The sequence below is a fragment of the Etheostoma spectabile genome, chromosome 1, assembly GCF_008692095.1.
Source record: "Etheostoma spectabile isolate EspeVRDwgs_2016 chromosome 1, UIUC_Espe_1.0, whole genome shotgun sequence".
Classification (NCBI taxonomy): Eukaryota; Metazoa; Chordata; class Actinopteri; order Perciformes; family Percidae; genus Etheostoma; species Etheostoma spectabile.
In genome coordinates, this window is record NC_045733.1 from 6,978,380 (window position 1) to 6,996,071 (window position 17,692).

Below are 17,692 nucleotides of genomic sequence, written 5' to 3' on the forward strand. Positions count from 1 at the left end.
AAAAACTCAAAGTTGTTGTTCTGGCTGCTTGAAATGGGAGAAGAGGACTGCTGTTATGAGTGCAACCCAGAAAATGCCATATGAATGGCCAATCCAACTCCGGGATGCTCACTCTCTGTAGCCCACTAATTACAACCAGGTTATTTGGCTCAGCTGCATAAAAGATTCCCCACATGTGGGTCAGTTGTTTAATTTCATATCAGTCAAGGGACACAAGGCCCACACAGACGAAGTTGTGCAGTTATAGAAGGAGGTTGATGAAGCAGGGACTGAACACTGCTGTGGACAATCAAGAGCAGTCCAGCCTAAATAAATTACTGTATCTGTAGATGTCAGAGACATACAGAGGAGACCTTGAATGAGGCAAAGTCACACTGTCCTGCAATCTGAAAAGAATGGGAATAATTAAAGAAAATAAAAAGTAAGCCCACTTCCAGAGAAAGTGGTAGTTTCTCTTCATAGAGACCCTCCTTGTTAAATACACTGATACTAGTACACATTGTAGTGTCCCTCTTGAAGCTTGCCCTGTTCACACTTTGATGTCAATATGAAAATTCAATGACATCTACAGGTTTACAGTTTGACTTCCTGCTGTGTATATGGTTACTATCGGGAATTTACAAAGTATACTGTATATTTGTCACAAGGTGGTGTGAGTTCCTGGTTAACCAGCAAAAAAGTATTTACACTGATATTCCACCGGGTGACTCATAAATAACTTATTTAAAATAAAACAGGTCACTTGTTATGCCGGGGAGGAAAAAAGACACAAAAGCAGAGAAGAGGGAGAAAGGCGGAAGCAGGTACACAAAGATTTATAAACAAAAAGTCCAAGAAAAACAAGGAGCGAAACCAAACAGCCAAATATAAAAAAGGGTAAAAGACGAGACACAAAAACACACACACACACACAAAAAAACACACACATACACACACACACACACACACACACACACAAAAAAACACACACATACACACACACACGAAGAAACAACAAACACTCAGTCAGGAGTCGGTGTGGAAGGGAACACGGACACAAGAACGATCTGACAAGAGACCAAGGGAACACAGAGGTTAAATACAAGCGGTAACGAGGAACAGATCATACGTCAGGGGAAACACATTAGGGCGCGGCCAGACAGTCAGACAGACAAAAGTAAAGCTTGGCAAGACGAGACAGAACAGGAAACCAGACTATCAACATAAAACAGGAAAAAGAACATACCAACACTCATAAGGGGACACAAGACAGACTAGCACACAAAACCGGGGAGGAAACTAAGACACAAACACGAGGAGACAAGACAGGACCTAAAAAAAAACACAGAAACCACCCAAACCATCACATTACTACAGCACAGCATGAAAAGTACTCTAAACAAAAGTCCCTCCAGTGAGTCACACTTCTTTTCCCTTGTCCTTCATTTTCTGTCTGCACCTGTCTCACATCCACTCTTCTTCTTCTTCTTCTTTGGATTTACAGCAGATGCTGTAGTGGCATATTGCTGCCTACATCAACCTTCAACAAGCACAGCAAACTATCATGTGTCATATCTTGAGCCATGGAGGAGGTGTGGTCCAGTCAATCACAGCTGCTTGTCATCACCTTAATTCCCAGTCCAACATACATTGAATAAAGCAAAGCATATCAACAAAACTATGCAAATATGAACATACAACACATCTACCAATAAAACCCAATGCAAAACACCCGAACACTAACAAAACTCAAATTAGGCAATTAATGTCATAGTTAATTAATGACAAAAAAAGTCTTGAATGATGATGATACTATAACATTTTTGTCCTACTCCATCATCAGTTCAAAATTGAATTTTGTGAATGTGAATACCTCCAAAACTAATTTCATTCCCATCGGCCTTAGCTACATTTTCTGTTTTGTGTTGAATAGCATTTTTAGCATGCTAACACACTATGCTGACTATAGTACACTTGCTAAAAATCTAGCACTGTAATTGTGAGTACACAATCATGCTAACGATAGTATTATCTCAAATCACCGCTGTGCCAAAGTGCAGTCTCACAGAGCCGCTAGCATGGCTGTAGACTCTGAGTCTTGTTTTTAATCTCTTCCAATATTGTGTTGAGGCAATGTACTTATAAACTAATGTTATGAGAAAATGTATATTGAATGTTCACAGTGAGGTTTTTGTTTTGTTCTTTTGCAAGCAGAGCCAATCACTAAGTTGAATCACAAAATTAATGCAATAATTGAAAGGTGTGTGTGTGTGTGTGTGAGAGAAAGAAAAGAGAGAGGATGCGAATGGAGTGCATGAGGGAGCAGGAGAGGGAGATAGCAGGTGAGACACAATGCAAGGCTGTGATATGGCATTGATTGATGCTGTTAAATTTTCCCAGAAGGTCAACTTAACTCAACTAAAAATCACAACTAAAGTCCCTTCTGTCAATCTATTTATACTCTTCTTCTTTAGCAGTGTGTGAGCCTTGAGTTTGCAGATGACTCTATAGACATCTTTCATTAGACTCTATGCATGCTTGATTGACCATGAGTCTCATCTCATGAGTGATGAGAAAGCTGCTGGTGACTTGAAACACCAGAATATTATAATTTTGGTTTTCCTTTTCATAATGTGCTGCATAGCTAAAACAGTGCACTATGCTTGTCACAAATGCATCATTATTTGGGATGTATTCTCAACTTCATTCTTCAAAGTCTGTTATTGTGTCTATGAATATAGGCTACTTGTATGTGCTGTACAGTACACCAGAGAGACAACATCAAAACAAGTTCAAAGGTGTGTGCTGTTCCCCTAGGGGAAGGAGAAGCTACTAAGATTTCCCATTCTCTATCTTTTATTAGTCATTTCCTCATTACAGACAGGCATAAGGCCACCATGGAGAATAAAACCAATAAATCATCTGTGTTTCCTGGTTTACTTTGCCTTCAGCTAGAGCTCACAGCCATACCAGTGTGAGGGAAGCCCAACTGTATTTAAAGGTATTAAAGTGAATCTGATAACATGGAGGCAATGAGCTGATTCCACTAAACAACATCACCTTGTCCCAGGGTGCAAACCTGCTGTTTCATTGCCAGTAAACATTTGATGGTGGTGAGTGTTCTTTAATTATACACATAAATCAGTTGGTAAGGCGCAAAAGGGGCCAGGGAGAATAAGGAAGTTTCTACATGTTAATCAGCTCACCTGAGGCTCACAGTCCTGCTGACATTCACCCATCCAAAAGACAGCAGCTTTCACAATCAAAGCCTCATTGTTTTCATAATAATGTGCGTATGGCCTCCTCCCTCAACACATCCTGCATCTTTGTCCCTGAATCTGTCAAAAAGAAAGGTCTAAGTCTCCCCACAAGTAGGTGTCACCATGGTAACAACCATTATTCAGTGCTCTTAACAATAGCCATTAAATAAAAGGAGCTGTCCGATGGAATTGAAGAGTAGGCTCATTCCCTCTTCCCATGCAATAAGTGCTCACAACATCCACAGCAAAACCACACAAGGCAAATTTGTACAATACAATAACCTACATTTCATCAAGCACATCAGTCTCTCATTTCTATTCATCCCTCCTGTGCAACGGTGAGCAATGAGAAAATGTGACATGAGTGAGTGGGAGTACAGGAAACTGGATGACAAAAGACAGATGTAATATGTAATTTCTAACAAAAGTACAGAGACAGTTTCAGTTAAATGGTGAGATTTATTTACCTAACTGCAAGACAGAGAGCCTAAACTACAAGAACAGAGATTTGTGCAAAAGCAGCCTTGCATATTAGCATATCATAAAACCCAAAGGAATGACTGCACAGCACAGCTTAGCAATAGAAGTAAGCATGCAATAAATCCCTTTCTTCCTTTTTAATAAATCAATTATTTCACTAATGATGCATGGGTTGCTTCTCACCAACACAGCCTGCAGTTACACCAGTTGCATATTAGGGTTATGGGCTGTAAACCTTGTTCTGATTAACAGTGGATGGGTGAAAGAGAAAGAAAAAATTCTGTTTAATTAGTGTGGTGTAAAACCTATGACTTGGTCATTTTGTCGGACAATGGTGTGAGTATAGATAAGGGTAATTAAGCAGTTCAGTGAATTCTTCAAAAAAAAATGTAATCCACAGTGCAAGATGGCCTCATGAACTATTGTCTCCAGTGATTCAGGTCACTGTTGTTGCACCACTGTGCAAGAAATGATGGTTTCTTATTAAAACATGAATGTAGGTAGAGTTCAGGTAGCTACAGGCACACAATGATATTATTGTAATACTTCATACATGATTAATTGCAATGAAATTTGTCACTGAATGAAAAAGATAAAGAATTGAAATAAGATTGAATGTTTGGGGCAAATCTGCTGAGGCATTAAAGACCCATGCATCACTGTTTAACATTTTTAACATTAAACATCTAATACATTTTGTAATTCAGGTGACTCCAGAAGAGCATGACACAAACTGTATGCCTGGCTCATTGTATAAATGTTTAAACTAAGAAAAAACTTGTTTTGGCATTTTCTAATTACTTGTTTAATAACCAAAACTGATGAAAACAATTAAAAAAATAGGAAAAACATTGTGTATATTCTGAGGTCAATTGTTAAATCCCATCTTATTAAAATGTTAAGAGTACAGGGTAATGAACCATATGAGCTGGTGCAGCTCATAACCTGAGGCAAAGTAGCAATAAGGTGTTACAGGTAATAGGGGAAAAGAAGTGCTGATGCCTTTTAGATATTAATATGTGAGCGGGTTTGCCCTTAAGGAATTGTAATATTGACCGATATCTGCACCTCCTGTCTTATTTAGTCAGAACAGGTGGAATAGATAACATGGAGGCAAATGTGCAAAAGCATAAAGCTGGTGGCATAGATATATGCTTTCATTTTTTATGATGGTAATCACATCACCATTTATGACTGGCAACTTTTTGGTCATGTTTTTTGTTTTGTAAATCTTTTGTGAACCAAGAGACCTATAATGCCACTTATATATTCAGTCGTGAGACTAAGAAAGTCCTCCAGCATCATTTGGGTCCATATCTCGACCTGCTAAATCAATCGGCCTCATCCTGTGATCCACTGTGACAGAAGAATCCTCAGTTGTTGTGATCTTCAAAGGAGTTCAGAGAGCAACCAACAACAGAGCAATAGCTGTCTTTAGATGAATTCATGCAAAGCCAACAGTCTGTATCTGGGGAGGGCTGGTGAAGCCCTAGAGGACAAATCAAAGTCAGATTAATGTATGTGGCTGGATATGTGTATGCCAAAGTAGCTGTAAGTACTGGATATTCTTCCAATGCTTTAAATGGCTTTAGGCTAAGTGAATTAGTCACCATTCAGAGTCATTCAGAGCACAGATACACCGTATGAGATAAATGTCAAAACACTAAGCAAATATATCAAGTATAGGCCTGGAGTCATTACTAGAAGAGGCAACAATCAACTGTAGGCCAAACAAAACAATAACAGAATTTTTACTGTATTCTGAACTGCGTCGCAAATGCTTTTCAGTCAGGCTTTTATTATGGGAAACAATAATTTTGCTTTATTCACAAAATGTTTTACTTTTAGGGGACTTATGCTTTCTTTGGATCTAAAAGGTCCACATTGTAGTTCTTTAATGCATTTGAATATTAGTTTGCATGTGCAATCCAAAACCAAGGGAAGGGCAAAAAAATGATCCACTACAGAAAATAATTTCTTCAGCTCTGAGAGAGACTGTTCCAATATATATTTAATTCAAACCTTAAAAATGTTTTTTTCTTCATTTATGCTCTTAGTGATGCTTGATAAATAAATTGTCCAGTCACAGTATACTTTTGAGGTAAAATCATCTGTATATTGGGAAAATTTGCTTGATAAAGCTAAGGAAACCTTTCAAAGTTCCTTGCATAAGTAATGAAAAAGTATATTCAAATATTTTACTTCTTGTTCAGTTGACTTTTTCCCTACTCCTACTGGTATGGTACAGCACAATAGCAAAGCGTCAATCAGTTTTGATTGTGATGCTACTGAAACTGACGCAGCATTAATGTGTTCCTTTGGGAAATACTCATGGCCAAAACATGACACAGCTCACTTGTTACAGTTTGCACTCGAAACACTATGACGAAAATCTGACACAGCCCCGGCAAGGTAGGTGAAGGTTTTATCTTTTTGAATATGATAAATACGGTGAAGATCAATTGAACAGAAAAAAACAAATGCAGCCTCTCAAGTAAACAGTGATCCTTTAGGCAGAAATAAAAAAGAATAGACTGACAAAACAGTTTGTTCTGGGGATGCACAGGTGCCATGGTGACTTTGTTGATGACCACTGAGGAAATCTGGTAAAAATTATGCCTTTTTTATATTAGTAATTTCAGATGTAAACGTAACTGATATAACACATTCCAGAGCTGACTGAGTTTTATAGCACTCACTGTGATCAGCTCTGTGCTTTCGTTGGATCTATCTCTGCATTCACCAGTTAAATCCCTTACAAAACATTGAGTAGAACTAGATTGCATATAAAAAGCAGCAGAAAAAAATGATTAAACACACTGCAGAAACGTGAAGAATGCATGACGGCTGGTTTAGGGATGACAACAATAACGAACAATTTTAAAAAAAAAGTATTCACCTTACATTTAGGATGATTTCCACAGTTTATACCATAGCCACCTAACAAAAGAACAAAAATAGTGTGTGATCACTCATCTTCTTGGGCTTTGTTTGCTCTTTGCAACTTTTGTTGCTGCACAGAAACCCAAACACATAGTTCAACTTCCCAACCGATGAGTTGACTGTATTTTCTTTCTTGCTGTGATTTATTAGCTGACTATTGTAACTGAAAGAAGCATACAAAGAGCCCAAACTAAAGCAAATATCACACAATGCTAAAGTTATGTCACTTGCAGTTTCACAGATGTACAAGCGGAACAGGTCTGAAGGGGTGACACTTTTTGACGATTTTTTGCTGCTGCTGTTTTCTCACCTGGCTTTTAAGAAGGCCAAAATACTTGGGGATTAGCTAATTATTTAACATAAAACACTAATTTGGACACCTTTACCTGCTAACTGCCAAACACACTCAGCATGGCTTGCTTTTGTATTTGCTAGGTAGGGGAGGTGTCATTCGTGGTTTATGCTGTTGCAGACAAGCCAATTTTTGGTTTGTGGAGAATGGCTGGTGCACTTTTGAACAGTGCTTTTAATTTTAGCGATTAATTATAGCTGATTTATGATTTGCCTCTAGTCCATTCTTATGTCAGTTCATGGTAGGTTGACTTGAAATAGGGATGTGTGTGTGTCTGGAAATATTGTCTTTTAAAATAAGGCCAATCCTGCAGACAGACAGACGTAGGTACATGAGGCAAGGCCACTGTAAGATTAGGTCTGAATGTTGCATCCTTTCTTTATACTTCCTGTGATTCATCTATAACATCTGGATTAAGTATTGCCAGTATTTTCAGGTAGAGCAACCTAATTTTGATTGCAACATATGGTACTGCACAGTACATTTTCAAAATGATCTAAATATATAAAATATGGAAAACAGTAGACATAGACAGACAGAGTTGAGCTGCTGAGCTGCTGAATATCATGGGCAGTGAGGAATAATAAGCCTTTATCCGATTGATGGATCAGCAATGAGGGATTGGCCTGCATACATCAAAATTAGGGGTGGGGGGGGGGGAGATTTTCTCCTCAGTCATTCAGTCCAAAATCACGAGGCATGCATCCTTTCTCTCTCTTAGTCTGCTGAACTGGTGCTCTGGTCAAAGCTTGGTCCCAAGAGCAGGATGGGTGGTTATTCTCTTGGGGTGGTGGCAACAGGGCTGAGGATGGGGGTCAGTAAGTCCCTCAAAGGACTCATAGGACAGATGGCCTTATGGCTGTAGTACTCTACTACTTGCTTGGGCACCTCCGCCAGAACACATTTGGCCAGTGCTGCAGGTGAAGCCTGCAAAAGAGAGAGAACAGCTGGAGTTGTCAAAATATCGACTTTGTTTTAATCTGAGAAACAGAACAGTTTTCAGTAAAGCTTTTACATTATATTTCCTGGTCAGGGAAATACCAATGGTGTGTTTGAGGACTACTTTCATTGTTTCAGACAAATTAAAAGAGATAGGTCAGTGTCAGACATTGTATTAGTTAGTAACAGTAATTTCCAGTAGCATAAAACTCATTAGATGGTATTATTCATTACACATGCAATAGATTTCTAACAATTTAGGTGACAAGTCTAGACACATCACTTTGTGAAAAAGATGGGTGCAATATTTAATGTGGCACTTATGATTTTGATTATATTGAATGTAAGTGTTTCCTCAAACTCTTGGTGAATAATATCAATACACATTCAGGTTAACTATACAGTTGGGTGACAACCTAAAGAAAAACAACAACATAGGTGTCTGAAGATATTGGGCCCCCAGCTTCCAGACTGTATAGATTCTCTAAGACTCTGTAACTCTATTGGAGAGATAAACACCTCGTGTTCCTCTATTTGGTGTTCTGATGATGGTGGTGGGAATCATTGTTAAAATCTGTTCAAAATCTTCCAAAGATGTTTAACTGGTTTAAGATATGGTGACTGTGAAGATCATACGATTCAATTCACATCATTTTCATACTTTTCATACCCATCACCTTTCATGACCTTATTTCCTGTATGAAAGTGTCTGCATTTGTTATGTTTCTCCACTCATTTACTCAGTTTTTTTATTTGCCACCTATCTGTATATAGTAAATATTAGGGATGTAAAGATTCACTGATACAAATCGGTATCCGGTTGTATTATCATGATTTGAGCACACTGATACATAGACTACTGAATCGAGCTAAATGGACCAGGAATCGGCCAATGGCCCGATTCTACTTTGCCTGGAATCGGTTGAATAAAGCTTTGTCATTCCAACAAAGCTTTGGCTGTGTGTGCAATGCTGTTGAAAGAGACAAGGGTGTGTGCATGTCTGTGCCTGCACAACTTAGTGGCGTCTTGCAATGAGGTAACGAGAGTTGCGAGCGCAAAAACAGCCTGGAACAACAGTACAATCATACAGTACAATCTGTACAGTATGTGTCTATAAATAAACACAAGACATGTAGTTCTGAATTGATACATTTATCTTCCATTTTTTTCCCCATGCCATAAAGTAACATTTTATAGATTTTGCTTATTTGTAGGTATAATCAAAAATGAATGTGTTAACAATAAACAAATATTAATTGTATCTACTTTGTGATATTTAATCATATCTCATTGAATGAATAAATATATATTATACATCGCACATTTTGGAAAATGTTCCATGTTTAAAACATTATACATCTAGTCAACGACAGACGGCATAATTGCACAGCTGAAATGCAGCTAAATCCAAGAATACATTGTTGTTTGATAAAATTTCTGGATCTCCTCCTGTCCATGTTGTCCAAATGTGGCACTGGCAAAGCAAGCAAAAGCTTCTTATCTGCTCTTAGGATAACAAAATAGGGGGCGGTTATGTAAAAAAAAAAGTAATGTCCATGAGCATCACCAGCACAGCCGTCAGAAGGAGTGGGGTTCCGGCTGAAAGTCAACAAGTGCAGATTGACAGACGGAGAGAAAAACTGACCGTTTTGAAGTCTCTGAAGGGCACGAACTGCACAATGTCCCTGAGGACTGGCTCGCCCTTCGGTGAGCGTAGGACTCCGTCATCTCCATCCAAAATCTCCATGTCTGTGAAGTCTGCATTGCCCACACCAACAATGATTATGGAGAGAGGCTGGTAGGACGCTCGTACAATAGCTTCGCGCGTGTCTGCCATGTCTGTCACTACACCATCTGTGAGGATGAGCAGGATGTGGTATCGCTGGAAGAAGATAAGAGCTTTCAGTGTTTATTAACCCATTTTAACAATTAAGTGTGGTTGTAAGCAAGAACACCGCTTTGTGTGTGTTATGGTCTAAAGTAGGCTTTTCATGCTGTCTTGTATCATTTTAGAGCCTCCACTGAGTAGATAAGTTTACAGTATATGTGTAGGGCATGTTTAATAATATTACACAAAAAACACTTTCAAAAATAGATAAAAAGCATATCAAAAACAAAAGAAATAACTTGACGTAACTACATGTGCCCACTGAACAGGGTTAGGGTCAACATGAAAATACAATAATTGCAAAAATATTAACATGGCACAGAATACTGTAACCGTTTCTGATTGGTCCCATGGTTAGCGGTTAGTTAGTTGGTACCCTTACTGTGTGTTTATGTGTTATTGTGCATGTCTAATGTGTGCCATGTAAGCTTAATTGTTTACTGCAGCTCATTTACTGATCAAAAGAAGGACTTATATTGAGGACTAAATAATTACATAAAGGTCAGTGCAATTGAACAGGTGTAATAGTTTAGAACATAATGTATGTGCAGTTGTTGGGTAATTTAAGATATTAAATATATAAAAGACTTGTGTTCTTTCTCTCAATGATATCAAGGAAAGACAAGGAGCAGAGTGACTCTATTAGCCACGTGTTACATTGCATTTTAACAGAAGTTCATGAGGTAATTTCTAACACAAAAAGGGTCAATGATGTGGAAATATGTCTAACATATTTAACATCAATATGGCACTGTATGACTTCACTCCTAATGTGTTATATAATGGGCACCTTCTTCCCCAGAAGGGGCCCATTATTATTTGCCCCATAGGGCATCGTTACTCCAAACAGTGAGGTGAACCAGAGGCTACTCACTCTGGAAACTCAGTGGGATGTACAACAACAAAGCCTGTATTACATTAATATATTTCTAATAAAGAGACACTCACAGAAGCATCTTTGATGATGCCGTCGCCTGCTGCCAGCTTGGCTATCCTGTTAATGATGGGCGAAACATTGGTTGGGCCATACAATTGGATCTTAGGAAGGCAGTTCTGGTACGCCTCAACCACTCCTTGGATCTCTGATCAAAAAGAGCACAGAGCAAAATGAGGGAAACAGTTATCACGTGTCATTACACAAGCAACAGTAAATTAAAAGATACAGTCGGATGAATTATTTATTGCAGTCTCAAGGATTATCCCAAATATCTTAATATGTTTTCTGCCTAACACAAGTTAGAAAAGTTAAATCCTTTAAATGAAGCAAAGTTTTATTTTTGATCATTTGAATTTTAACAACCAATCAATTATGAAATCCATAAAGCAGTGGTGGAAAGCAACTGAGCACATTTAGTCAAGAACTGTACGTAAGTACAATTTTTAGGTTCTTGTAATTTACGTGGGTATTTACATTTTATGCTACTTCACACTTCTACTCCACTATGTCAAATGTAGTTTTTACATAATTGATAACTTTAGTTACTTTGCAGATTTTGATTATTAATACACAATATAAGCCAGCAATATATATACATATATTTCTGAAATAGGTCACTCTGCAAAAGTTGTATTTTTACTTTTGATACTTCTCTGCTTTTACTAAGTAAGATTTTGAATGCACTACTTTCACTTGAGTATTTTTTACACTGTAGTATTGCTACTTTAACATTTACGTAAAACACCTGAATACTTTCCCACCATAACTATGGAAATATGTAAATATCATAAGTAAGTAACTAAATAAGCATGTAAATATCAAAAGTAAGTCAATAAATAAGTATGTAAATATCATAAGTAAGTAAAAGACTAGTTCAAGCCCGCATATTTTTCCGTCTATAGACTGCTGCAATTCTCTTCTCACTGGCATAAACCATAAATCCGGCCTCCAGCTGGTCCAGAACTTAGCGGCTAGGCTTCTGACCGGTTTTAACAGACGACATCACATCACTCCTAACCTATTCTACATCCTTCCCGTTCCACTTCCGGGACTGCTCTAATGTTGCAGAAAATTCCATGTATTTTACGTTTCCTTGGGTACTGTACTATTGTTGACTGCTCCTCAGATCTTTAGTCTAGTTGGTTGACTAGCTGTCCAATCTGAGTTTTCTCTCCCATGAGTATTTTGCAGCCATTTAGCACTACCTGTGACAATTTTGATTGGTTTAAAGAAATGACATGAAACCAAAGCACGTTTTCCTCCAATCCCAGAATCCTATGTGGAGTAGCCAGACCCTACGGCGACCGACAGGGGCAAACACCCTACAACTTAAGACAACATATGAAAATAGACATAACACAAGCAAAATAAGAAAACAACTTTGTGGCCAGGTTGCCTCAGTGGTGGAGCAGGTGCACGTGTACTGAGAGGTTTATGCCTCAACGCAGAGGTCCAGGGTTCCAATCTGACCTATGACGATTTCCTGCATGTCTTCCCCCCCCTTTCTCACCTAACTGTCCTGTCAAAAATGAAGGGTGGAAAAGCCCAAAAAATCATCTTTAAAAAAAAAAGAAAACAATTTCATAATTTGACAATACATGCGCAGCATTTAGCAAACGCTCTGCAAATGCACACAATCAGGGCATGAGGTTAACTTTTTCGACCACCTGTCACTTTTTACCAGCCACTTTTTTGCCTCATAAAGGTGAAAAACAGGAATTGATGTGTCTCTACAAGCCTACCTAGCTTCACTTCTTTGGCTCCCTGGTCATTTAAAAAATGATTTTCAGATATTATTGATCACAAGCTTGTCAGGGTCTAGCCCCAGCTACATCCTAGAAAGGCTGACCCCGTTCGACCCTGTTAGCAGCCTTAGATCCTTGAGCGGGGCCCTTCTAACCGTTCCAAAATTAAGGCTCAAAACCAGAGGTGATAATGCCTTTTCCATTAGGGCACCACAGATTTGGAACAACTTTCCTAAAGATTAGTCTTGCTGAATAAGTGACTTCTTTTAAATCGCTTCTTAAAACATATTTTTATAGATATGCTTTCAGGTGATTCCGTCTTTCTATCATATTTTTCATTGTCTTTTTACCCTATTACCTGTTAATTTAATTTGGTTTATTGAGTTGTTATTTTTTCTGTCCTTTAAAGTGTCCCAACTTCTATTTTCACTATTATAATGATGTGTATATATGTACGTGTATTGGTTTGAATGTGCTTTTGTCCCTCTGTCAAAGAACTTTGCAAATAAACATTTGTAAAGGTTCCATACAAATAAAGTTAAAATTATTAATGTTGATATTTATTTATTTATTTATTTTTAGAAAAGATGCACTCAGAAATGCTCACAAAAATCAGCACAGAGGATTTTATGGGCTGAAATATGTGCCAACAGAAACTGAATTTAAATCATTTATATTTGAAACTGAATTGATAAACTTGAATTATTGCATTGAAAAACTGAATTTGAATCACATAATTTGAAATTGTGTTGTTTAATTTGAATCACTGCATTGAAAAACTGAATCTGAATAGTATAGTAGTACTGTTTGAAATTGAGTTTATTCGTTTGGATCATCAATGAACATTCAACTCTCTATATATCTTTGCATTCAGCTCTCACAATTCAAATTCAGTTCACAAAATTCAATTTCAAGTTACTGTGACAGACATCCGGGTACTTGAAGGATGAAGGAAGAGCAATTGAGCGCAGATGAATGTGTATCTTTCGCACTCCCAAATCATCTACAGTCTTATGCGCGCAGCTTTGCCGGTTTGTTAAAAAAACAAAAAAACAATGGCGGATGTAAGCGGAGCAAAGCTGAACTGAAGCGGCATCGCTGACGGCACAAAAATCATTTAAATGTAAGTATCTTTAGTTTTTGCTTTACATTTGTTATCACCGTTAATGTGTTACATTAATGTAAAGCTAAACGCTCTAATGCTGGTACAAATTGCTATTAATAATAAGGTAGATACATCAAAAGCTAACGTTACGCTGAGTGAACCTATCATTTAACATTAGGTTGTTAGCTGGGTTGCTGTCTTTTTTTTGTTTGCATTTTCATCTATTTTTATATGCCGTTGCTGTATATGCGTAACGTTAGCAGCGATTTTAAAATGTGTGTGTTTATCAGTTGTAGCTGAGGATGGGAGGTATATCTGCACCTTGTTTACTTTAATGGCAACGTTAAATGAAAGACAAAATGTATGAGTAGATTTCAACGTAAAAAGTATAACCTAATGTCTGTGTCTTTAAGTTTTTAGGTGTGTATATAATATAAACAGTTTTTCAATGTCTATTTTGCCATCAAATTATGACCTGGACACAGGAAGCTTCTAACTGAATAATTATATTCAGATGCTACCTGTTTTTAATAAAAACTCGATATACACTGTATAACTGTGTAACTCGTTATACTCGGTATCCAAGCTCTAAAAAGACATTAACAATATGTGTATCTTCATTATAACGTTAATTTAAACATTACTATATAGGCCTACTGTACACACAAGTATATTCAACATGAAGGGGCAATCAGATTAAGCTGACGATGATGGTGTTGCTTCCAGACTGCAGACAGAAGGAGAAAGCTCTAAGTTCGTCCAGTAGTTATCCAACCTGTCCTGGTAAGATTAGAAGTATATTTAAGCATACTGTAACATGAAGGAACTTTATGTAACTGTAGTGGTGTAGTTTCTTCATCATGGTCTTAACTGACAACTGTTGATCAAACAGTCAACAGTTGTCGGTTAACCCTCATGTTGTCCTCAGGTCAAATTTGACCCGTTTTCAACATTTAAAAAAGTGACAAAAATGTCAGAAAAAACGCTAACCATTTTGAAAAAAAGTGACCAAAATGTGTTTTTTTTTCAAGGTTGACGGGAAGACAACACAAGGGTTAAGACCATAATGAACAAGAAAGTAACACCTATCTTTACTGTGTTAGTGGGTGTATCAGGGGTGTTGTTATTATGACTTTTCATATGTTGGTTGAAGCATGTGTGTCTACAGTTCTATTTAACCTTTCTCACTTGCAATTTACTGCATGTAATGTGGTAGCTCATTAGCTGGTAGTGTTCACCTTGTTGTAGTTAGATCATATTTTGCACTGCATTTGTTAGAAAGCTAGAAGTTACTGAACAATGAGCAAACATTACATGTATGCAGTAAATTACAAGCTAATGTAAACTGCTAGCTACTGTAAGCTTAGTGTAATAAAGATTAATTAATTAATTAATTAATTAATTAATTAATTCTTCTTACCAGTAAGTGTTATGACAACTACAAACATGAACTCTTGTGAGTTTTTAATTTATTGGCAATGGATAAATAAGAGATAACGACTATTGCTTAGATCATAGCCTATCAGCGTTGGTAATGTTACCTACCATCGCATGTTGCAGGCAAAGTTGCCAACAGTAGATTATCCTGTAAGCAGACTGACAATGATTCACCTTCTCCCTCTCAACAAAAAAATTGAACAGCACAGTTCACAGTTCCACAACCATTTCATCCAGTGTTTTGAAATGCAGCGTGCACAAATGATGTGCACTTGCTAGCCTGTTCCATTTACGTGTTCTCCAAATGCAACAGAAGAGCCAGGCCTAGCCTCTGAGGGACCTGACGTGGAAGGACCAGTTCATCAAAGAAGGATCCTTGACTTTGAGAAATGTTGTCTATCTATTGATCTGCGCTCAATTGGTCTTACATCATTCTTCAAGTACCCGGATGTATGTCACAGTAACTTGAAATTGAATTTTGTGAACTGAATTTGAATTGACAGAACTGAATGTGAAAATATATAGAGAGTTGAATTTTCATTGATGATCATATATTATTGGATTTCAGTTCCAAATCAATACATTTACTTTCAATCTATACTATTCAGATTTGGTTTTTCAATGTTTTTTAATGCAATGATTCAAATTAAACAATTCAAATTCAAATATAAATGATTCAAATTCAGTTTCTGTTGGCACATATTTCAGCCCATAAGAGTTGTTTTCAATTTACTTTTGGACTGTATGAAAATAATCATGTCATGTATTCATTTAACTGAAATATGTGATAAAGGACCTGCTGAGTAATACTGATAATTTTCAGGGAGCTTATGAATGTAAAACTTACCTTCGCATTCATCATCTTCTGGGTTGAAATTGATAGCAAAGTCATGAGACACCTGTTGATGGAAAAAGAGAAAATTGTAAAACACTAATTTGGTGTTCGGGGAGGCTTTGTGGTCTGCCACACTTTTTGCGCCCCCCCATGTATCAGTCATGGTATGGAATCTGTGAAGGCCTAGACTTTTTGTCTTCTTCTAGTATTTGCATGTAATTTAGGCCAACATAATCAACATTAAATTATAAATAACATAATTTCTATTTCAACCATTGGTTAAGAGAACCTCACTTTTTCAGGAGTGTTTCACAATAAGACTTGGTTATGTCATGTGTATACTGATTTGTGTGTACTATACTCTGAAGGGTCTGCTTTTATTAATACCCTTCATCACACTGTGCTGTAATGAGCATATAGCATGCACTATATGCTTAAAATCTGGTATCTGAAAGAGTTTGCAACCCCTCTTATTTTATCTGGTCTATTTTTGCCATCCAAACGTCAGATTTACTTTGTTTTTCTCAAAGCTGTTTAATTGGCAATATGATAGCTCCTCTCACAAGAAACTGTATTTTCCACAAGCACCAACTGTCAGCCAGATCGGTGGCAACTGACTCCTCTCCAGCTGGCTACTTTCTTTTAAGTCATTTATGTCTATAATGTGATCAACAGCCTGTATTTAGTCACTGTATAGCTAGATATAAGAAGCCCAGAGAAATTAATAATTGTTTTTGCTACTTTTTTGCTACTTTTTTGTTTTGGCTACTGCAAAGGAGGGGATCTTGTTTTGTATCTCATTTAACAGGCCTGTTTCATGGCAGACTTTTTGACATGGAAGCACACAGGTGTAATTCGTAATACTAACAATTCTATTTAGGTGTTTCAGTTGTGAGGCTCTGGTATTGGGAAGGTTGGTTCACTGGCATGGCTTATAAGAACACTTTAAAATCGTATGTATTAGCTTTGCCTGTTTTCCCAAGTACATAAAAAATCTGTTTGTTGTCAATAGCATCTGTGCAAAAACAACACTCCTTTTAAAGGCACTGAAAACCTTTTGTGTCAGTTGTTTTCTTACGATGAGCAAAACAGCAAACATTTTCTTCCAAAGTTGGAAGTCAGTTTTGTTTTAAAAGAGAGATTTCTGTATTGTTAGATGTACATGTTTTCAACTGTACTTTTCTTACAAGTTTGAAGAAAACAGTGCTCATTTAGAAAAATATGATGTCACATACTTCAGAGCACAAATCAGGATTTTGCAACATTTAAATCTAGATCTGATCACAGTTGTGGGGTATTTACATATGTTGGCGGTGCACTGGCAATCAAATATGATCAAACCACGCACACACAGTCCCAATGAAGCAGATTAACTGAGTTGTTTAGTATTCATTTGGTGGACTTTGCTGGACTGAGAGAAAAAATAATGTTGCCTTTCCGTTCTGGTCCAGTTTGTGTTCAGTGGCTTTTTACAGACCTAAATGCTTCTTATGTGTAATTATGTTCTCTGTTGTCACAAAGAGCTCACAAAGAAACAACTGAGCAATATTAGTATAATTTGCCTAAAAACCACACGTTATTAATACTGCCAAAGTACACAGAGTAGGACACAAGCACAACAAGCTGCAGTTTCAGTTGCTTTTGTTCAAAGGAATTGCATACCTAGACACATTGCTCCCTAAACAGTTTACAATCAGTCATATATATAGTTTAGTTTATATATATAGTAGTTTAATTTATGCTAAAATTACATATCTATTGTCATAAAATCCTGTGGTTTGCTTCCTCATT

The 17,692-nt window shown here is 37.2% G+C and overlaps 1 protein-coding gene across 4 annotated transcripts in view; it reads right to left on the reverse strand.

The window, feature by feature from the left end:
* Positions 1 to 3,684: 3,684 nt before the first annotated feature.
* cpne7 (copine VII) overlaps positions 3,685 to 17,692 on the reverse strand; it is a 33,394-nt gene continuing 19,386 nt past the window's right edge. For all 4 annotated transcript variants that reach the window (XM_032523024.1, XM_032523080.1, XM_032523261.1 and 1 more), the window contains 4 exons: positions 15,914 to 15,965; positions 10,791 to 10,924; positions 9,600 to 9,836; positions 3,685 to 7,941 (listed from right to left, as the gene is read on the reverse strand). In XM_032523024.1, coding sequence (XP_032378915.1) covers positions 7,789 to 7,941; positions 9,600 to 9,836; positions 10,791 to 10,924; positions 15,914 to 15,965 — 576 coding nt within the window. In that variant the 3' untranslated portion in view covers positions 3,685 to 7,788. The remainder of the gene's footprint in view (positions 7,942 to 9,599; positions 9,837 to 10,790; positions 10,925 to 15,913; positions 15,966 to 17,692) is intronic.